At 42.5% G+C, this 23,789-nt stretch overlaps 1 protein-coding gene and 1 non-coding gene across 2 annotated transcripts; both read right to left on the reverse strand.

Moving 5' to 3' along the window:
• Nucleotides 1-1,617: 1,617 nt before the first annotated feature.
• Clta (clathrin light chain A) lies at nucleotides 1,618-22,610 on the reverse strand. Its single transcript, XM_047524961.1, is given in 8 exon segments — nucleotides 1,618-2,067; nucleotides 3,023-3,058; nucleotides 4,314-4,367; nucleotides 8,752-8,818; nucleotides 8,821-8,862; nucleotides 13,472-13,589; nucleotides 14,937-14,974; nucleotides 22,254-22,610. Coding segments are annotated over 8 exon segments (744 nt in total). The 5' UTR covers nucleotides 22,471-22,610; the 3' UTR covers nucleotides 1,618-1,895.
• LOC124965102 (U6 spliceosomal RNA) lies at nucleotides 9,118-9,222 on the reverse strand. The gene has a single exon (XR_007105106.1). It is a non-coding gene; the product is annotated as a U6 spliceosomal RNA (small nuclear RNA).
• Nucleotides 22,611-23,789: the final 1,179 nt, after the last annotated feature.

Here is a 23,789-nt window from a genome sequence, read left to right on the forward strand (position 1 = left end):
GTCCATATGATGGCTCTAAGACAGTATCAAAAACTAAGCTGTACTAGGTAGAGGGCCAGAGTAGTTCAGGGGAGGGAGTAAGTGAAGGCACAGTGGAGGACTTTTGAGCTGCTTCTTAAATTGGCACCAGACCAAGGAAAGCCTACCTAAGAAAAAAGGAGGAAGAAGGGCAAGTAATGAATGTTTCTCTGCTATCCACACATAATTATGCGCTGGAGATTGATGGGAGTTTCTTGGAAATGGCAAGACCCAACCCACTTCCTGGGTATGGTATTATAGGAGTTTGCCTCAATCTCCAATTTGGAAATAACAGATGACTATACACAAAAGTTATTTAAAAAAAAGGGGGGGATCTCATGAAAATAGAAGGGAGACCAGCAGAGTAGAAAGATACCAGGGGGAGGGAGGTACTAAAGAACGAAATTGACTAAATTATATTGTTCTATTGTGTGCATATATGATATGTAACAATGAATCCCACTAGTATATGTAACTATAATGTACCAGTTAAAAATCATGAAAAGTTACTGAAAGATGGCTTTACTAAGCACTTAGAATCAACTAAAAGGCACCATATTACACCAGGTTCTGTGGGCAGATGACAACTGTGTTGAGCACAGCCTCCTAGAAGCACCAGTGGTAAAGATCAGCATGGTGCAGCAGAGCTTTCTGAGATAATGGAAATGTTCCATAATCTACACTGTCCAATCAGATGCCACCTATCCACATGTGGCTAGTGCGCATATGAAATGTGACTAGGGCTAAAAATGTATTTTTAGTTTTAACTAAACAGCTATATGTGTCCAGTGAGTACAGTACTGGACATCTCAGGTCTAGATGAAGGATTTTATGAGAGAAATATAAACCAAGTGCCTGAGAATGGCACAGACCCCAGTAGGTGCTACGGGAATCAAGGAATGGTGCACACACTTGTGCCATCAAGACTCAGCTTTACTGGCTGAACCAAAGGATTAGTACAAGTGTACAAAATGTATTGTTCAAGACCCTAAACTAAGGGAAAGTGACAAGAACCCATCTAGAAGAAAATGTCTAGGTTGGTGAGAGGATTCAGGGCTGCAAGTTGGGTAAGCAATAAGGGTTATTTTTTTTAATTACAGAATTTCCTTTTCAGGGGCTGCAGTTGTGGCTCAGTGCAGCAGAGCACTTGCTTAGCATGTGTGAGGCACTGGGTTTGATCCTCAGCACCACATAAAAATAAATAAATAAATAATTTTTTTTTTTTTTTTTTTAATTCCCCTTTCAAATGAAAATCTCAGCCAGCAGTGGCACATGCCTGTAATCTCAGTGACTCAGGAGGGAGGCCAGCCTGGACAACTTAGCAAGACACGATCTCAAAATAAACACAAAAAGGGCTGTGAATGTAGTTCAGTGGTATGATGCCCCTGGGTGCAATCCCCAGCACCACAAGAATAAAGAAAAATTTCCAGAGAATTCTACCGCAGCAGGACAACCCTGGAGCTATTTTGGTAAGGCAAAGCTAAGTGCCCAATGGCAGTGCCTCCTCAGCCCTTAAAATGATAAAAGGGAATTCCTCATCCCTGCAAGCCTAATTCTAAGCCGTAGCACATCTTGAGGTCAATAACGAAGCTTCATGTATATTGTTTGAAACAGAAATTTATTCTCAGAATAATGCACAAAAGCACAGGTTGAGGCTACTGTTGGGAGTGTTCCTCCCTTCCTCTTCCTCCTCCCTCCTCCTCTCTGAATGCCAGGGAGAACACAGTTGAAGGAAACATGCAATCACAAACAATGATCAACTCTAAAGACAAAAGGTTTGGTCCAAAAGAACTCAACATAATTAATCCAATTACTGTGAACAGCTTCACTGAGTAGGATTAAGATATTGCAGATGTAGTGTTTCCACAGGTGGCTCTTCAGTGCACCAGGGGGGCCTGCTTGAGGGAGATGAGGACTGAGCGCATGCGGGAGACATCTTTGGCCTGCTTGCTGGACTTGGGATTAAAGTCACACAGCCGGGCCACCCGCTCCCACTCAGTGCCTGGGGACGACTCATCAATGTCATTTACAAAGGCTTCTTCTGCTGCCCTGGAAGCAACAACAAAATATGTTGGTTTAAGGCAGAAACTCCTTTGAGCAACCTGGCAGCTATCCTGCTACCGAAAAGTGACTGCCTCTTCATCCCTGACTCAGTGGCATTTTGGTTTACCCAAGAGGAACTACCCCTGGCCTAGGTGAGACTCAGGGGCAGACAATGTCCAGCCCTCCCAGGCACAGGGTGCCCAGGCTGCTGTGTAAAATGGTGGAATACAGGTGTTTGGTTCAGGGCTCACTGTCTCTCTGTCTGGCTGTCTCTCATCAGAAGGAGCATTACAAAAGCAAGTCCTTGGCCAGCTAAGCACTGCTTTTATTAACCAGAACAAAGCAGCGGGCTTATCAAGAACTTGAAGAGTAGCTTATGCTGGGCTATACAGAGTTTCAAGGAAATTTTGAGACTTCTAAAAAGCCCACAGGTCATTGCACAATAGCCTCTAGATTTATTCCTTCGGCTGGAGAGAAACAGGGCAGATCAAAAGGAATTCAAGACAAAGCTCCCATGCTAGCAGGCACTAGAAACTAAAGCCATTCTGGAAGGGGTTTGTTAGGACATTCTTCAGCCAGAGTTTGCCATTTTCTCTCCAGCCAGGTGCCTGGGGCCACTCAGGACACACTCTGGCAGGAGAGCCAAGGTTAGCTGCTTTTTGGCAGGATGCTGTTCCAACATTCTTTCACATCAAGGTCAGCCCATCCCCAATTGGGAACTAACTGGTGGGGGCTATAGCTCAAACAACAGTGGTAAGAGGCAAAAAGACACAATATATTCATCTACTCCAACACGCATCACGGGCAAAGCAAAAGCAATGGAGATGACCGGTCTGTGGGGACGGAGGGGTGGCACTATCACAGGGATGGCCGTGGCAGACACCGCTGAAGCCCAGAGCCACTACAACACTGCGACTTCATGGCACACACAGTTAGGGGCAGTGAGAAAGGTTTACTTAACTGTTCTAGGCTGTAGCAAGGATGGTTTATGTTTGTGCTTAAAGGTGAAGAGAAGAAAAGAAACAAGGAGAGAACTTTAGGTCAGATATAGAAAATGAGAATGAGCTCAATGCAGATGGTCAGTAAGCTAGACATGCCCTTGCCACTCTTAACTATGCTTGGGAACGTGCAGCTGGCTTTGCTGGGCCACCCTGCTGCCCAGCAAAACCAGACTCAACCTTTCCAGTCTCCATTTCTACTCCAGAGAGAATGTGCAAAGTCAAATCGAACACCACCTGTAAATCCAGCATTTCACAAGTCTCATTGCAAATGCATTGGGGGCCCAGGAAACCTAGTTCTGTCCTCTAACGAAATGATTATCTCAAGGTTACAGACCCTAAGAGGTTCTATAGACCTCAGCCTGCCACCATCTTCCGCAGGCTCTTCTCTATTCTACCCTCATCTCCCTTAGATGAAAAGGGGATCCTAATTTTTAAGGAGGAAACAGTAAGAACTGTTTCCAGGCCTTCAGCAATACTGCTTTGATGACAGGAATCCTTAAAAACAAAAATCTTTTCCAGGATGATGCAATTTTCTTGGGAAAAGCTGAAGTGGCCCATATCAGACAGTTTGTTATCTTGACCTCAAGGCTGAGCCCTCTTTGTGGTAGGGAGGAGACAGATCATCAGAAGCTGGTCATTAAACTGAATTTCTGACATGTAAAACTATAGAGAAACAATGACAGACACCCATCAGAGTCAACCCCCTCTGCTCTGGACTCCTCTGCCTGAGGAATAGGCAGCTGGCTTATTATTTGAAGGATTCAGTATAGAAAAGTAGAGTCCCCACCGCTCTGACTTTGGCAATGCAAGGTGCTGCTACTCACTGGCTCCTAACCTCCTGGAACTTTCACCTGCTCCCAGATGGGGAGAGTTCTCCTTCCCACCTGGGGACAGGCAGGCAATAGGGGCTTGGAAGCAGTAGTAGTGGTAACAACAGCAAGAGGTCAGAGTCCACCCAAGTCTCAAACCCATCCCCAACGAGATCACAAAGGACCTACACTTTCAAAGGGAATTAACTCACTTCCCTCCCAAACCCCAAATATGAAAAATGGCCATCAGAGGGTGTAGGGAGTCACAATTCTGCAAGATTAGCAATGGATCATACCCCAGTTTATCAACACTCAGGCAGTCCCCACAGTGCCAATTTGAAATATTTTAAAAGCAAAGCTACCTGTGACATAAACGGTACATTAACTCTAAACAAAAGGTAGAGAGACTCAAACTAGAAAAGGAATTAGTTTTGCAACATACACATAACCAATCACGTCAGCGAAGGGTTGTTTGTAGAAAGCTTCATCTGCCACCCTAGACAGCAAGAGGTCCAAAAGGCAGGCAAGCAGGCAGGAAAAAAGAAGAGAACATTGAGAAGCAGAAAACATCTAAAATCCACAATAGAGGTGCAACTGGGCTCTAGGGAGCTGCTCCTAAGGCTTCATCCTAACTCCCAAGAGGCTTCTGGCATGGGCTCCTCCCAGAGAAAGCACAGGAGCTTCAGCTCTGGGGCTGCCCCAGCAACATTTATTAAGCACCATTTGGGCTCTAAGTCCTTTCACATGTATTATATTGATTCAATTCTCAATAAACCTATATGTCACTGAGTGCTTTCATCCCATTTTACAGATGAGTTAACTGAGGCTGAGAGAATAAGTGATTTGCTGAGCTACAACACAGTGGCAGGGTTCAGAACTCAGCCAAGGCAGCCTGGCTCTAAGTGCAGGGTTCTTTTCACTGAATAGTAAAGCTGCTTCCAGCTTGTGTATGCTCAGAAAGCTATGCCACCTTTCTGACAGTCTCAATAAATATCAATGTCATGAACAAGACAAGCACCAGATGTACTCAGTCCCAAAGATTAATCCCAAATCCTGGATTGTCCAACCATTTCTTTTGCCACACTGGCTGGGTGGAATACAATTCAGTATCATGGGAACACATTTCATTTCAAAAGTCCTACCTCAGAGAAAAGCAGCTAGAGACAAGCAGTTCTGCTGGAAAGAACACTGGTCTGGTTCCAGGCTCCAGCCCTTACTAAGGTTATCCCTCAGCAGGCTCTCTGCTCGAGAAACTGGTGCAGTTTCTGAACATTTCTATGCTAGACCTGACTAGTTCTGATGAAGTACAGCCCAGTATCAGAACTCCACCCCTTCTTAACTCACTATGATGGGCAAGTGGATCAACAGGGCAGGTCTCTGGGATAAGAAGGAAGGAGGCATATTGGGTAAGAGCAGGGTGACTTCCTGGACCCAGCCACCTCACCCACTGTGGCTGGGCAGGGAAACTTTCTCAAGGAGTCTTGGTCCCTCATTTGCCAGGGCAGTTTAGAGTGGGCAAATGAAACGGCATTTTTAAAGGATAATCATGCTGAGTCATTAACCTAGGGGCACATACTTATTTGAAGGCAAAATCTAGTGATTTTAAAACTCACACATACCCTTCTTTCTTTTGCATTTTGATTTGTATACAGGAGGCATTTCATGGAAATTTAGAGAAAGCAAAAAGAGCAGACGGATTGTAAAAGTGACTCAGCAGGGAAACAGAGAGCTGTTAGTGGGCTGAGTGAGTGGGAGGGCAGGGCAAGGCAGGCCAGCTCCTTTAGTTTATACAAAGGGCTCAAGGTAATCAATTCCAACTGCAGCTTGCTCCTAGTGGAAGAGAATAGAGGTTTCACGGACCCCTGTCAAAGGATCACTACTACAACAAAGGCTTGATGTCAGCCTCCACTCCTCTGTAGCTAGCCCCAAGACTAAAGAGCCAGTCACTGACAAGAACAGCCCCATGAAGAACAAACAGAAAACTATATACACCAAAAACAGGCAGCCACACCTGTTTGCTCTTCACTTAGCACAAGAGGGATCTGAAAGCGGCAACTGCCAGCATCAGCAGGAGGGGCTTAGGGAAGCCAGGGGAGGGGGAAGGAGGATTCCTGACTACTGGACAAGTTCCCAGAAGCCTAAATACAATGCAGAACTTCATTCTTAAATAGCCCTAAAATGGGCATGGGGAAAGTGTCACTGGGAATGCACTGTGGAGAATCATGGATCCCTCAGACTTTAAGTCTCAGAAGAGCTAAAAAGTCTCAAATAAAAACCACCTGTGATAGGTCAAAAAGTTTCTCTTCTGGCTTGGAAGAACATGTTCTGGAGTTTTTCTCCATGAGTGAACTGCAAAAGCCATTCACTGCTTTGACTTGACTGCTCTAGAAAGGGAATTCTTTTCCACAGGTTGTCACTGAATTATTCACATGCTTGTGCAGTGACATTTAGGCCCTGACTTGGGATAAAAGAAGGCAGATGCAATTTAAGGGCTAACAGATAACAGATTCTGTGTGCAGGGCAAGGACACCACCCTGCCTGCTGCCTGCCTGCCCTGTCCCCCAGCACAGGGCCTGGCCTGGATGTGCTCCCAATGCCTTGGTGACTGGCTAGGTAAGGGCACCTTGAGAGAAGGGGGACTAAGGACACACAATTAACTGGATGCCCCTCACATCCCCACACCCCCACTTTCAAACTCTGCTTTATCTCTGGGGTCCCCTTACATCCAGCTTCTGCAGAAGTCACCCATGGAGAATGACGCCCTGCTTGAATAAGCACCCCTTTTTCTTTTCTAAAAATATTCAATATTTACCAGCAGAGAGAAACAGGAAGATGAGTCATTTGGTATACATAATGAGGAACTACTCCTTTAGACTCTAAAGTGTGGAGGCAAACACGAACAGAGGAAATCTGCAATATTAGAATCTCCAGGGAGGTCATGTGCCATTGGAAGAAGTTCCCCCAAATTTTCTTAAGTGGCTGCCGTCTCTATTCTCTGAAGAAACATGGGAATGAGGTGTGAAAACCATCCCTTCTGTCCTAGAACCCTGGTGACTGTGGCTAACATGTCACTAGCCTTATGTAAGCAGGTTCAGGCCTGTGCTGCAATTTCTGAGGCAATATCTGCTTTCTAAACAGCTCTGCATGCTTCAGTGTGGGGTCAATCAATCCCTTCTCCTCTCTGGAACTTGAGAGGTAAACCTGAGAACAGCCAACCTAAGATTCTACAATTCCGAGAAAAAGACACCACAGCCCTATCTCCACACCAGGAGAGAGCCACTCTCTCTGACTTGGAGCACCCAGAACAGGCTTCTCTATAAGAACATCTAATTCTGTACGCAGAGAGGAAGCCCTTCTTTACAGGAGTTCAGCAAAATTTCTGCAACAAGAAGCCATTTCCAACATGTTCACTAAGTTTGAATATCTATGTGTCAAGTTGCTGAAGCCTCACAGACCCTGCACAGGGAGAGGCAGCACATTCTGCCAAGTACTTCAGAGCAGACCTGAGTGCTGAAGCAGGTTACTGGGGAACATCAATGTAGCCACTAAGGTTTCTTTACAGATCTGGACCTGCGCCTAGAGGGGGAGGTAGCAATCATCTTGAGTAAGCACAGGGTAAAAGAGACCAAAGCTGTCAGAACTTCATGCTGACCACAAACTCAATAGAAGCCCTGGGTAGCTGAATGGTAGCCATCACCTCTAGCAACTAGATACACTGACTATTCTTGCCACAAAATTTCAAATTGGAACCTGACAGGAACTCCGAAAGTGCATCCCCCTGAGGAAGGTGACCAGAAAAAGAGGTAAGGCATCTAAGGACAGCTGACAGAACCAAGGATGACCAAAGGAACTCAAGACTGAAGAAAGGGCTGGCTCTATGAAAGAAAGTGGCCCTCCATTCTGCTCATGGTTGCCCCACAACTGCATTTGCTGGTTCAAAGCAGTTAGTTCCACATCTTTCGCAGATTTCCACTAAACACAGCTGCCAGAGATAAAGGCATTTAACCCAATTTGTTTTAGGAACCTAAAGCTCTGCCCTGAAAATTAAATATCCCAGGCCCAGTCTGGCCTGCTTCTATACCAAAGTGAAAAGAGTGACTACTACTCAATGAAAGGTGGGCTCTGAATCCAGCAGAAAAAAGCAAGCCAGTGTGCCTACCCTGAGGGAAGCCGAACTGCAGATTCCTCTAAGCTACTTCCAAGAAGGAAGAATTTCCAAGAAGTGAAGCACATTAAAGACCACAGCTGCTGCTTCGTAGTGACACGAGGATGAATGTGTTTCCGCCCCATAGCTACTTCAACTTCAGAAGTGAGTAAAAGTGATTCTGAAAAAAGTATTTTTAAGAAGAACTCAAGAATTTTTTAAGTGCAGGTAAATACCCACTGAATCCTAAATCTGAAGTCCTGTGTTGAAACTTCCTCAGTTCCCTAATTACAGAGCACATTTCTATGCTGATGGACCCCTTCACCAAGCATCTTTCAGAAGTCAAGGTTGTATTTAGGCAATGCATCATGACCAAGTCTATAATCACGTCCTAAGTACAGATGAGATCCTGGTATACATTCATGAAACCAACCTTTTGTTTTAAGTGTTCCATTTTTTCCACATGGACAACCCATGAAATAACTCCCCCCTTCAATACAATAATACAGCTGATACAAATCAAACTCACTACAGTCGAAATGGCTAAAGAACAAGGCAGAATTATACTGACTGGGCCCAGGAGACTTATAACCTCTGTTTCAAGGACTTTCTTGAAAACCTTTTCAAAGTATTTCACACTAAAGGAGGAAGCAGTCGAGAACCTGGACTGGATACTAGAAAATGGATATGATTCAGTCTTGGAAAATGAGAAATGCTAGAACCATCGTGGATTTACCTGTTGTTTGCTTTTGTTTTCTGTAGCTGCTCGTCCTGTCTTGCATACCACTCTTCTAGCTCCTTATTGCTTTTTCTTTCCACTCTGCTTCTTGCTTCCGAGAATTGGCATCTTTGAAAGGAAGGAAAAGACAACATAAATGAGGCAAAGCACATTTTTAAGTTCTTTCCATCAGCCTATTATGGTCTTACTGAATTTATGGTGGGTGTGGGCACAGGGGTACAAGTGTGGTGGGGGAAATAGAGGGGAGGGAAGGATAAAATTATATTTTCCCAATTTTTGCAACTAACTCTTTATTCAACACAACACAATCCCCTCCAGTTTCTGGGGGTGGCTTACCATGACCAAATCCACCTCTATACTGGAAAGTAGATGAAATGCTTCATGAATTTGTGTCATCCTTACACAGACACCATAATATTCTTTTCTGTATCACTCCAGTTTTAGTTTATGTGCTGCCAAAGTGAGCACACACAACCAACTCTTGATCTCATGATCCTAATCCTTGTCTTTCACTACATCTTATCCTAGTCCACTGACAAGTTGAGGGGTCATTAGTTGGACCTGTTTGTGAACAAGATGAATTCACCTGAGGAAGCACAGAGAGGGGAAGAGTATGGGAACACAGACTGCAGATGAGCTCATGGAAGACCCAGGACACAGTTATGAAGAAACCCCAATGGAGAGAACTAAAAGGGTTTGGGTGTGGGATCATCATCAACAGTTAACCAAAAAGTTCTAGAGATGAAGTGAGAAATGCATACCTTGTGGGTTAGTTAGACTGGATTCTCAAACATAAAGTTTCTTAGAACTAAACATTGTTTTCCCTAAGACATTTAGCTGAAGAGACTTAGGACAGATGAGGAGGGTGGAAACACAAGGTTAAGAAAGTAATTCTAGTGCTGGAGTTGTGGTTCAGTGGTAGAACGCTTGCCTAGCTCTTGTGGGGCACTGGGTTCAATCCTCGGCACCACATATAAATAAAGGCATTCTTGTCCATCTACAACTTACAAAAAAAAAAAAAAAAAAAGAAAGAAAGTAATCCTATAAAATGGGCCCACTATGCTGACCCCTATATGCCTTCTTTTCCAAGAAGAAATTTATCTGCAGCCCTGCCTGGCCTAATAGACAGGATATGTCACATTCCTCAGCAAACTATCTGCTAACTGCAAGAAAAATACAGGCCCAAGATAATATCAATGGGAGGAACCCAGGAGATTTTTGTGACCAGATCCTGAAACTCTAGGAGATAAGAATAATTCCTCCCAACCACAAAATCTGTAAGAAGGTATGGTTAAGAATCCAATTAGAACTGGTCATTATGGGCCAAGGTGACCTAGAGATGCCATGACAGTGGGGACTTGAAAGTCTGCTGTCACCTTGCTGTCAGTCAAAAGCCAAGACCTGGGTGGTTCTCTCTGGAAACTTCTCTGGGATCCCCAATAAAACTGGAGTGCAGGAGAGGCACACTGTCCCTCTCCTCTCTGAGAGGACTCATTCTTTTCCTTTAGAGTGTCCCCTTCCCCTTTTCCATCCCTTCAATAAACTCATTTCTATTACTCTGAACGACATGTCTGAAATCTTTCTGACTTGATCGCAAGAAATTGGGGTCTTAAGAAGGGGATCTTCATGCTGCCTCAGCTTCTCAGAAGACTCCAGATCTGTAATGGTGGGAGATAAATATATCCTTTGCCGGGTGTGGTGGTGCACACCTATAATTCCAGCAGCTCAGGAGGCTGAGGCAGGAGGATCGAGTTCAAAGCCAGCCTCAGCAAAAGTGAAGCACTAAGCAACTCAGTGAGACCCTGTCTCTAAATAAAATACAAAACAGGGCTGGGGATGTGGCTCAGTGGTTGAGTACTTGAGTTCAATCTCTAGTACCAATTAAAAAAAAAAAAAAAAGAAAGAAATGCATGTCACAGGTACTGGTGCAGGTGACATGCTTCACACATGTAGGCAAAAGCTCTATCACTGCATTAAATTGTCCTCTGGCCTTTATAAATTCAGGAAGTGCCACTGGCGGTCAGAATTCCTCAATTCTTAGCTTGATGGGATAAAGATCCAACCATGAATGCAATCTCTTTGAGTCTGGGAGGGAGGAATGGATAAAAGGCACACTGACAGGGGACTTCTCTGGTCACCCTCATTATTGTTCACAGAAAGAAATTATCTGAGAATGCAGCCAGCACTAAGCTGAAAACACTGACATTGGCTCTCTATTTTTAGCATCTTGTGCTTTCTCACAGTTCTTGCAGGGAAAAAGGTGAAACTGAAGAAACACCTTATGTGTGGATAAATTCAGTTTAATAGGAAGGCAAGGTTAAATGCCTGACTCCTCAAGAAGACACCTTGAGTTAAGAAAACTTCATGCATGGTGCAGTGGCACACACCTGTAATCTCAATACTTGGGAGGCTGAGGTAGGAGGATCACCATTTCAAGGCCAGCCTTGGCAATGTAGTGAGACCCTGTCTCAAAAAAAAAAAAAAAAAAAAAAGGTGGGGGGGTGGCGCTAGAGATATAGCTCAGTGGTAGAACACCCTGGGGTTAAATTTCCAGTACAGAAAGAAAAAAAGAAAATTTTTCGGGCGCATTCCCAAGGTACCCAAATTGATTACAGGAAAAGAAAATGAAAATTGTCCACAACCAAAGTGTACTTTCTATGGAGAAGATAAACACTGCTAAACTTCAGAAAAACAGAAAAGATAAAGCTGGGTTCTAATTTCAGCAGTACTTGCTTCCAAGTCTAACAAAGAACAAGAAGCAAGGACCAAAACTGCTAGAACCTGAAGTCCTATTTTCATCTTCCTAAAGGTGCACTACTCAATACAGTAGCTACCAGCCACATATAGCTACACACATTTAAAGTTGAATAAAGTTATAAAATTTTGTTTTCTCAGTCACACTAACTAGTAATTAATGGCCATGTGTGGTCAGTGGCTATCATATTGGACAGCACAGATACCAAAGAATTATTAGTGCTGCTACACAGGCTCAAGCTTAAGCATGTCTTTGTTCTGAAAGTCACATAAATTAGACTAGATACAAAAGATCTGGCAATAATTGGCTATGTTATCTGGGTCAAGTCCATTCCTATTTCCAGATGTCAGTTCTCCATCTGAAAAATAAGGAATTATGTTTTCACAGGGAATTTCTTTTTCTTTTTCTTTTTTTTGGGGGAAGTGAGGGGTGGTACAGGAGACTGGGGATTTAACCAAAGGCACTTTACTCCTGAGCCACATCACCAGCCCTTTTTTTAAAATTTTGAGATGGGGTCTCACTAAATTGCTTAGGGCTTCGCTGAAGTTGCTGAGGCTGGCTTCAAGCTTGCAGTCCATCTGTCTCAGTCTCCCAAGTTGCTGGGATTACAGGAATGTGCCATTGTGCCTGGCAGATCATTGGTTCCTAAGGAATAATATTACTGACACTGTGGTTACACAGGAGAATGTCTGCTTCTAGGAAACATACAATGAAATATTTAGACATGAAGTAATAAGTCTGTATATTAAAGCAGATCAGCCAATTAAAAGTATGTGTACATGTAAAACACATAAATATATCTCATTTATATAAAGATGGCAAGAGAAAAATTACTGAATCTACGGAGTTGTAAACATGTTTCATTTTCCTTTTTCGACTATTCTGTATTTGAAACCACAGATTACATCCTCACACCCTACTATACTTCTCCAGCCTACCATGTATAGACATGAGATCTCTCCTGACCTTGAACCAACAGTTACCTGATTCTCCATATACATATTGCTTTACCTGAGGCCAGGTTGGTTAGCACTGACCTTGGGCTTGGCCTGCCCATCTTTATGGTTGTATACACTAACTCTGCTTAGAAAGCAATGGGCATGGATATGGACCTTCAAGTTGAAATTCTGCATTATTACTTTTTTTTAAAATATTTTTTTCGTTGTAGATGGACAAAATACCTTTATTTTATTTACTTCTTTTTTAATGTGGTGCTGAGGCTTGAACCCAGTGCCCACATGAGCTAGGCAAGCACTCTACCACTGAGCATTCCAGCCCTGCTTTATTACTTCTTAACTGTGTGTTTTAAATACTTATTTTTACCTATGATCTTTACTTCTTCATCTATAAACCTGTACAAACTTATCTTACAGGGATATTAAGAAAAACAAATTGTGTGTGTTTTCTTACATATCTCACATTCTCTCTGTAAGCATTACCTTAAACTAAGCATTGAAATGATAAATGGACCGTGAGTGCCTTTCACAAAGATATCGTCAAATTTACCAAGCACTTTCATAAATACCACCTCAGACTACTCTTGGAGATTAGTTACACACCTTTCATAGATGATGACACAGACTTTGAAGTGTTGGAGTAACCAGGTACCCACGGCAGGTTAAGTTAAAATTGAGTCCTGAACCCAGTCTTTCATGGCAAGTTCAGGGCTCTTTCCACAGCATCACTATGCCCTTCCTGGGAGAGGAGGCTTTCTGAGCTGCCACACTCCTCACACAACAAAGCTAAGCATCTCCAAGTTAGTGGCCTTGTAATCTTCAAGTTGAAAGATTTCCCCATAGATCAAAGCAAGTGAGTTTGGTTCAATCCCCCAATAACACCAAAAACAAAACAAAACAAACAACAACAAAAACCCATTAGAAAAGGATGCTGTGGCTAACTCATGATAAAAGGGATAAAAGCAGAGTCCAGGTCAACAAACACAAAGAAAGATGGATTCCTTACCAAGGGCTTCTAAGCGTTCCATTTGCTCTTCTCTCCATTTACGGATACTTTCAGGCTCTGATTGCAATCGATCCACTTGTGAAATAGCTGCATAACTGTCTGTGGGACCATTACTCTCCTTAACACAAAACACAATTATGTTCTATCAGTACCAAAAACTCCTTCCTGAAATGTGCTCCATAAAAATTAGAACCTCTGTTACATACAACACTGGAGGCTGCTGTAAAAATGTTAACTAATTACCTTAAAATCAACAACTTCACATACTGATAGGTTTAAACATTAATGCACCGAATTCTTATAATCTCGTTAAGGAGGCAGAGTGGTTGCTAACTGACTTGTTAATAAGTGGGATCTGGGAGGGTAATAGGAAGGTTGGGGGTTGGTGGGTAATGGACGTGGAAACCATATTACCAGTTTGTTTCCTCACTCAACACACATTATATGTTATCTTCAAAATAACAAAGGTAGGTACATAGCAAAGAGAGGCCTGGAGCCTACAAATTCTAAATGCCATTAAATATTCAGGATAAAGGTCACTTAATACTATCTAATCAAAATAGTAAATTCTAGGAAAGAGAATCCAAAGGAAGGTGAGTTACTACTACTACTACCCCTGCCCCCCAACAAGAAGAGGATGAAAAGGCAGGCAAATGTGAGGCACTGGGTAGAGAAGTGAGGTAGCTCTCATTTTTTTCCCCCACCAGTACAAGAGATTGAACCCAGGAATACTCTAACACTGAGCTATATCCCCAACCCTTTTTTCTCTCTCTTTTTTTTTTTTTTGGGTGCTGGGGATCGAACCCAGGGCCTTGTGCTTACAAGGCAAGCACTCTACTGACTGAGCTATCTCCCCAGCCCCCTCCAACCCTTTTTAAGACAGGATTTTGCTAAACTGCAGAGGATGACCTTGGAACTTGCAATCCTCCTGCATCAGACTTCCAAGTAGCTGGGATTTCAGGTATGTACCACCATGCCCAGCAGCAGTAAATCTCCTTTGTTGTAGATAAGATTTGAGAGCTAACAGATAAATGGATAAAGATTCAAAGTCATTAATCTTTGGAGATTTATTCCACTTATTGAAATGGGAATTTATCAAGTTTAATCTTACCAGACTATAAACAAAGATGAAAAGAGAATTATTAAAAGCATTAATAACTCACTTATTACAGTGCTTGACAAACTACATGGCACATAGTGCTTACACTAGCCATTCTCGTTATTATGAAGGATCATTTCCTGAAAATCAAGATGCTAATGCTAGGCCCAGGTCGATGACACCTTAAAAGAGTGCTCTTCCTCTCAATGCCACCATTTTTTAAGTCTTTCCACTTCGGCAGAAAACATACTAGCTACTAATACATCCAGAAAAGTCAAAAGACTGGGATCTCTTCTAGATAATTTAAATTACAAGAAAGGAAGATTCTCAATCATTATCATTCAGTATGATTATATAGTACTCTACCTGGTAGTATTCGCCATTCATCACTCCATCAACAGCATCTGTAAGATGAGATTTCAGTCGTCAGCCAGGATTGGTCAAACATTGTGCCAAAGAAGATATAGTGGAATACAGTATTGGATACTGTAGGACTATGAGCTACTTAATGCTACCCCCTCTGGTAGGTACTAGAGTGTAACGACTTTTTATTTAATGAAAACTAAGATGTTCTTATACATAAATGACTTCATCAAAATATACACAAATCTGTCTCCAAGCTACCAGGTCAAAACCTTTTAAGATTCTGTTTTCTGGTTTAGAGAGGTGACAAATGGAAAACTGGAAGAAGAGCTGCATAGAGGAACAGTGTTACTCTATTCAAGTTTTGGACAAAGCAAAAGAAAACTCTAAACTCTAGCCTGAATCAACTATGAGCAGAGATGTGGAGCTTCATTTTCAAACCCAGGTGCTGCTTTGGGCATCAGGAATCTCCACTGTATGGCTGGAGTAGGTCTGGTACCTAAGGATCTACAGTTGAGACTTCTTATTAATTTCTCTAGACTACTTGGAATTAGTCCAAAATAATTACAATTTGAGCATACCAAATTAAATCAATGTATTTTCACATTGTTTTCAAGGATATAAATCATAAAAACTCAAAAGTATGATATACAATCTCGCCTTTTTAGCACAATTAACTACTCACGAGCTAAATGAGAAAGTACACTTCAAAAATATGAAGTGTCTTCCTAATAAGTAAGGCCTATTCAGCACAAAGAGGTTCCATAGTTCAAACATATTTGAATTAAAAACAGTACTAAGTATAAAAAAAAAAAAAATTCTAAAAATCAGAATTTCCAGAATTTGGGGAAGGGGAGGTAAAGAATGAGAGGCAAGCAGATAGAAGATCTGGCAATACTGGTTCTGCACTCTTGAACTGGTAATAATTGCCTGGAACTGAGGGTAACCTTTCAAATAAACTGAAATCAATCTACCACTCCCCACTAAACCCAATGACTTGCTTTAAAACCCTTTGTGTTTGCTTCACTAATTCTGTTGCCCAATTAGCATGAGTTTCTAAGCCCTGACAACAGAGGTCTGGGCAGGGCTGCATAGTCCCTCTGAAGGAAATGCCTTGCCTTCTAACAACCTCAGTACAGCCACAAAACCTTAGCTTCCAAAAACCTCCTCTATTATCTAATTTACTACCTACTGCATAGGATTTTATTATTTTATCCCAATTTTCAAACTTTCAGTGACTATCTTATTATATGAGGTAGAAGAAAATGAGAGAAGAGATGAACTTGAAAGATACAAGAAACTGAAGTATTAACAGGAATGCCACCATTCTGAGGCCCTTAGAGGATAGTACATGAAAAGCCCAACAGCTTTCATAGAGGTCTGGGGCAGGAAGGCGCTCAACCTTGTTTTTCCTTCCAATAGAAAAGATTTCATCAAATCACTCCTTTCACTTTCTTGATTCCTAATAAAACCCAACTTGAACTGCCTATTTTCAAATCAATCAATCCTAACATTTCATTTTTTCATTCAGTCTTCTTTTTTCTACCAATTCCCCTGCCCTTGGCTTTTGGGGCATTGAAAATTATAGATCATTTCTCTACCATGCTCTTCTTGATACTAAAATAGTTACTATTTTTTCTAGAAAAAGGAAAACGAAAACAGAAGAAAATGGCATATAATTCCATCACTTATAGTTTTTCTCACACATGTACATAAAATTTCTTTCAGCCAAACTAGGCTCCTCCAATAAATGCTTTTTAGTAATCCATTCATCTATATCATTTAAAAAAAAATGGGGGGGGGGCAGTACTAGGGATCAAACTCAGGGCTTTTTGCAAGGGTTCTACCACCAAACTACTTTCCTAGCCCTTTTTAATTTTTTGGTCTGGGGATTGAACCCAGAGGAGCTTAACCACTGAGCCACAACCCCAGTCCTTTTTATTTTTTTATTTTGAAACAGTCTAAGTTGCCCAAGCTAGCCTTGAACTTGCGATCCTTCGGCCTCAAACCACCTGAGTAGTTGAGATTACGGATGTGTGCCCATGCCACGTGATTATCATTAAATTTCTCAACTTTCTTACTAGGAAAACACCTACTACTTATTGCTTACAGTGTGCCAGGTACAGTGTCAAAAACTTCACTTCACATACATTAACTTTTGATTCTTCCAACACACCTCCCATGTATCAACACTTCACAAATAACCTTAGAACAAGTAGGATTCCTTGAGAGGAGAATAGATTTTCTTGAAAAAGCTGGTAATTAATGACATTATTTTCTTCTTATTTTTTATGTCTAAGATAATACGGATAAACATTAAATGCATGTTAGAAAATCAGCCTTTAAAAAGTTGACAGGAAGGGAGGTAGCTCACTGATAGAATGCTTCCTAACAGGTGTGAGGCTCTGGGTTGGATCCCCACCAACAACAACAAAAAAGGCAGTGCTAAACCTGAGTAAGCCAGCATGACAGGAAAGATCATCTGTTAATTTAAGAATACAAACCACGGGACCTAAGCCCATAGCAACAAACCTCAGTTAGCTATGATCTGTTTCAAATACTGGTTTGTGTATACATGTGTATTGTGTGTGTGTGTGTGTGTGTGTGTGTGTGTATAAATAAATATAACTTCAATAATCCATATTTTCCTTGGTTTAATTTTCCTAATTGTTTAACTCCTTTGCTTTATTTTTTTGTTTTTGTTTTTGTTTTTCCTGGTATTGGGGAATGAACCCAGGTTCTCATGCATCCTAATCATACACTCTACTGCTGAGCCACACACACTGAGCACAAGAACTTCTGGGCTTTATAAAGGTACCAAAAAATCAGCGGTCTTCTATTACTTCATGCTGCTGTGCGTGTCACCCATCCATAATTAAAAAAAAAAAAAAAAAAACTTAGTTGTCGATGGACCTTTATTTTTATTCATTTATTTATATGCAGTGCTGAAAACTGAACTCAGTGCCTCACACATGCTAGGCAAGTATTCTACCACTGAGCCACAACCGCAATCCCCATATAATTTTATAATTTTTAAAAATTCTATAAAGTTTTAGAAAAAAGTTTATCAAAAAGTGAATTCAAGTATTAAAGTATTTTGCTGGCACATCAATAGTGTCAATTATCAACTGAAAGAATTGCTGGGTCACAGGATTTTTTTTAAAAATTTTTATTAGGGAATCTATATTTTAAAGACTTCTAAACATTAAATCATTTGCCCCTAATTAGCCTACTAGTTTATATTACTAACAGCAGCAGCACATAAGTATCCCATTTCTCAGACCTTCACTGCTGACCCTAGAGACTACTATGTTTTAAAATTTTTGTTAATCTGAAAGCAGAAAGGAAAAAAAACTTCATGGAGGTTTTGTTGTAAATAAGGTAAATAACATATCTGACATTTGAGTTTCTTCTTTACCAAACTGTCTTGAGAGTTTTGCCTTTTTTTTGGCTATCCTTTGATTGTGAGGTATTCTCTATTAGTAGTACTCTCATATTGCAATTTCCCCCCGTTATGTCTTTAAATTTGGTTTATGACATTTGGTGCCTAGGACTACTACTTAATTAATGTTTATCACTTGGTATGTAATTGTTATTAACATTTTCTTTGATTTCTACACCTGTTTTTATGCTGAAGGTCTTTCCTACTGTGAGACAGATAAATATTCACTTTCCTTCCGGTACTTTAAATTTTTCTTCTCTCTTTAATCCACCCAGGATTAAAAGAGTGAGACAGTTTAAATCCTAGAGACTATAATGGTTACTCTGGCCAGGCCTACATTTTAGTTAATATATGACAGTTAACATACCTATTATCCAGTTAACATATTCCAGCCCAGGGCCATTTTCAAAAGAAGAAACTTTGATCACTACTCCATATACAAAACTAGAAATAACCCTCACCCCATTCCTCCTAAATCACATGCTGCCTGTCCTTTAAGTCTGAAGACTTATCCAGACACAGCATGTGCTTTGAGCTCTTCCTCAGTTATGTACTACAGTACTGACATTCTTGTATGAATCAGCAACTGAACCAAGTCAAAGGATAGTCCATGGTTAAAGAAACATGCAAAAAGAACATCTAGGGGTCTTAACTTATTAGGACAGCTACCAAACAACTTAATGATCCAGAGGAAACTTTCTAGGGCATTTCAGGAACTCTAGAAAGATATAAAGGTCAGAGTAAGTTTCCAAAGGGGAAAAGACTTCCAAACCCACCTTTAAACTCTCACGTTCCCCAATCATTTCAAGTCAAGCAGACCCAAGTCTGAGCCACTGGTTAGCTTGCTACCTTAGGAACACTACTTAACTTCCACAGTCATCAGTTCTCATCTGAAATACCTGATGATACTACCCCTTAGATTACAGAGTTATTGCATAGATTTGAAAGCATATGGACTTCCTGGCATACATAAATATACAATGTACTTAAATATTATGCATGAGATTTCCCTAATTTTCTCTCTACCAGTGCTACCAGTAAAATTACTCTCCCTCTAGAAAACTTCCCTTTAGCCTGTCTCAGTGGCACATGCCTGTAATCCCAGCAGCTTGGGAGGTTGAGGCAGGAGGATCTCCAGTTCAAAGCAGCCTCAGCAAAACAGAGGCCCTAAGCAACTCAGTGAGACCCTGTCTCTAAATAAAATACAAAATAGGGCTGGGGATGTGGCTCAGTGGTTGAGTGCCCCCAAATTCAATCCCCGGTACCAAAAAAAAAAACAAACAAAAAAACTTCCCTTTAATTTATCCACCCCTTCTCTTTTCTCCTTCAATAAAAAATTTGTCAGAAACATAATATATACTGCCTTGTTGCTATATTTCTCTGTAGCTACTTAATCACTGTTCTCCCCATTTAGCCCTCAGGATTGGGGGTTTTCAGTTAGTTTGTTCACTTGTGTTGCCTCCTTTTTGACCACTCATTCTTCTCAATGTCCCCCAAACTACTTTGCCCAGGCTGGTTACCTCCTACCTTCAAATTTATATCTCTTCTCTGGATCACCTGAGAATCACCAAATCTCACCCCTGTTTTCTTGTGCCCATCTTCCATCTTTGGAATTTCCCCCAAGGATGGATGTTTACCAATCAGTAAGTACTTTACAGATACTCTTTTATGTATTCCTCAAAACACTATGTGAAATATATTATGCATCTTTTACAGAGAAGAAAACTAAGGCTTGGGATCAGTGGTAGTTCTATAAATTGCTTAAGATCACAAAGCTAAACTCACAACCAAGTAGCATAGGATAGGACAGAACAGTAACCACTAGCGTACATCCACCAAGTTCTCTAATCCCCAAAGGAAGTGCTTACCCTGCACTATTAACGACCTCAACTACACTGTCAGGGATCTGGCATTAAGTCACTAAATGCTTAGTTACTAAGAACATCTTTCCCAGGAACTAAGTCAGCAATCATCCTTTTCCTTCCCTTTGCTGAAGGCTGGATACACAAAGGGCCCATATATCTACTCTTCTCTTCTTTTACCTTCCCAAATTGCCTATCCGCAATAGCTGCATGACGGATACAGGACTCACTGCCCACTTCTTTGTGAAACACGTAGATTATCTATGTGCCAGATACCCTGCTACGTAATGCAGATACAACAATGAGCAAGAACAACACTGTCCTTATATCATGGTAGTCTTCTAACTATGGTCCCTGCTTCTCCCAATTCTGTCCTACCCACAATAGCTGCAATGCCTTTCTTTTAGCCCATCACACCTTGGCTAAAACAACCGCAACAGAATGTGGTACAGTCTAAAGGTGTGAAGACTTAGGGCTCAACTATTAACTAGTCATTTCTAAGCAAGTCATCTCTCCCTGGGATTCAATTTTCTGTTAAGTGAAAGGAAGACTAAGAATCTAATAAGTACGATTTTTTAATTCTCAAATTTAAGAACCATCCAATGATCATAGTTCACAATTCCATAATCTCTTAAAGTCAATTTCGTCTATCAGTCACAGGCCAGTTCTGTCCAACTTGCTTGTTGTAAATTGCTTATTCAGGCATACTACATGTTCTCACGTAAGTTCTTACTTGGGGGTTGATCTATTTAGAAGGTAGTGTAGTACAAAAATTCAGAGGCTAAAATACATCATAGTTTTTTTTTTTTTTTTTCAGAGACTGCAAACTACCCCTCTCCCTGCAAAAAAGGTTCTGCCTGGATGGCACAGTAATTTGAGATTTCTGAATCTCAAACAAACACAGAACCTTAGGGGCCTTACTTATGAGGAAAATCCAAGTCTCCAATGCTCCATATTGTCTCATGCCCAGTCTGTTTCTCTTATTTATATCACATGCTTGGTCCATTAATGTTTGAATTTAGGGGTAGTACAGACACTCCTATTTGCCCCTATAATGCCCTATTCTCCTTTACTTGGAATGTTTTGCTTTCTAAGTAAATGAAAAGCCATGTTTTATTTCGTCTAGTTAATTTCTTACTCCCCATACTACTGAACAGGTCTTTTCCACTCAACCTTAGGTCTCACACCACTGAGCATCACAGTGGGTAAGGCATTAAAAAATGTCAAACTGCATCCTATCCCTCTATCTTTTTGTGCTTGAGTTTGGCTGGGAAAGGGTCACACTCCATTCTCTATTCACTTCTTCTTCCTTCCCTGATTGGTCTAGACCAATCTCGGTTTCTCCTTGGGCAATACTGACAACCAAAGCTGTTTCCAGAGGAAGAAGAGCTCCAGAAGTCCTAGCTGTGTGATACTCAACAATGGTAAACTCCTTTCCCTCTTGGATGGGGTTTCTTTCTCCAGAGTCAGACCATCTCTCTTCAGTTCCTTGCTCCTTCGTTCCTCCTCCCTGTAACCCAACACTCTGTACTGCATCTCAAGTGCTTAACTGCTGACTTGCATTACCATTTTTGTTTCTATGTCTTAAAAGCGGTAGCACTGTTCTAAATTTTTTCTGCTCTACTTTCTTAACAACTAATTCTTTCTGGGCTCAAACTTGCCTTTGAGTCTACCCCGACTGCGCCAATGCGGCTGCTTCAGAGATCAGGCTTAACGCACAGCAAGTGCTTAATGAAAAGTTGAACTGAACAGGCTTCTTCGAGCTCCTGAACCTGACCGTCACCCTATTTTCTTTGCTTTCTCGCTCTTCCGCGCCCAGCAGCACTCAGACACTCAGAACCGGTCAGGCTTCCCGAGCCCAGGTTTCCGCATGACTGAGCCGGGGTCTCGTTTCCTCTTTGCACTCTTCTCTAACCTCCTGGTTCGGCCAGGAGCTCGAGTCACACGGACGCTCTTGGACCCACTCTGGGCCGAATTTCCCAAGTCCGCCCGCCGCAAACGCGTCCGCACTCTCACCCGGACCCCCCGGCGGCTCGCCGTGCGGCTGAGGCCCGGGGGCACCGCCGTCCAGGATGGCGAAGGCCTCGTCGTTCTCTATGCCCGCAATCTCGCTCTCCTGCTGCGCCAAGAAGGCCGCGGCCGGGTCTTCCTCTCCAGAGCCGGCCACCCCGTTCCCCAGCGCGGGGCCGCCGGGGGCGCCCGCAGGGGCGCCAAACGGATCTAGCTCAGCCATGGCGGGCAATTCAACGGCACAGACACCAACGTTGAGAGACAAGCCAACCGACACACCGACACCGCGCCCGGCAGCGGCCGCTGTGGTGGCGATTGCGATCGGAGGGCAAGCGGGAGGAGGGAGAAGGTGAAAGCGGAAGCCCTGCCCCTATATCCGGCTGGTGCAGGCCGAGTTGGAGAACTGGAAAGGAAGCAACCAATCAGAGGGCAGGAGCTGCCCAATCAGCAGGCGGAGGGGCGGAACCCCGGGAACAACTCGTGACTGCGAGTCTCGACGGCGGGCAGCCTGGACGGGAGGCGGAAGTGACCCCCGACTGAAAGCTTTTCGGGCGCCGGCGTTCAAGAACTGAACTGACTGGGGACGGCCGCCTTTGAGGGGACTCTGGTGGCCCACGGGGAGGTGAGGTAAAATTAGGGCGGCCACCATTGAACGTCTGCAGAAGAGGCAAGCGACTTAGGCCTCCTGAGCCTCAGTTTCCTCATTTGTAAAACCGTCTCAAGAGTCGCACGTGGCCTCCCTTCACGGTTTATTGGAAGACTGAATCCTTGTTATGTATGTTACTATTTTTTTTAAAGTTGTAAAAATATTTCTTAACTCATTCACCTAGTCTGGATTATTTGTTGTGATGGAGACAACTGACTTAAATGTAACTGATTCAAATCCACTCCGATTTTTCTCTCCTAAAATACTTTTCCATAAAGGCAGATAGCCCTGGCGCCGGGACACACGCCTGTAAGCCCAGTGATTTTCGAGGCTGAGGCATGAGGGTCACAAGTTCAAGGCCAGCCTGTGCAGTTTAGCTAGGCTGTGTCCCCAAATTAAAAGGGCTGGGGATGTAGCTCAGTGGTAAAGCTCCCCGGGGTTCAATCCCTAGTTACCTACCCGACCCCGCCACAGGGGAATGTATTTGTTTGACAAAGAACTTTTGCATCCTGTATGCCTTTTCAGAGAGCTAGACATAAGTTTCTGTAACTGGAAAACACCATGGAGATCTGCTGCATCCAGATGACGTAACTCTGGTGGTGGAGGAGGAAGTCTTTCCCAGGGGGAGTCAGTGGTCAAGAGGATACCCAGGTTTCCTGGGGACTTCCTGATGGTACAAGCTATAATTTTTTTTTCCTCCCTAGTATAGGGGATTTAACCCAGGGGCACTCTACCCCTGAGCGACACCCCAGCCCTTTTTAATTTTTATTTTGAGATGAGGTCTCACTGAATTGCTGAGACTGGACTTGAACTTTCAGTCTTCCTGCCTTAGCATCCTGAATCCCTGGGATTACAGACCTGGGTCACTCTGCCAGGTTAGCCATAACCTCTTGTGT

The sequence above is a fragment of the Sciurus carolinensis genome, chromosome 14, assembly GCF_902686445.1.
Source record: "Sciurus carolinensis chromosome 14, mSciCar1.2, whole genome shotgun sequence".
NCBI lineage: Eukaryota > Metazoa > Chordata > Mammalia > Rodentia > Sciuridae > Sciurus > Sciurus carolinensis.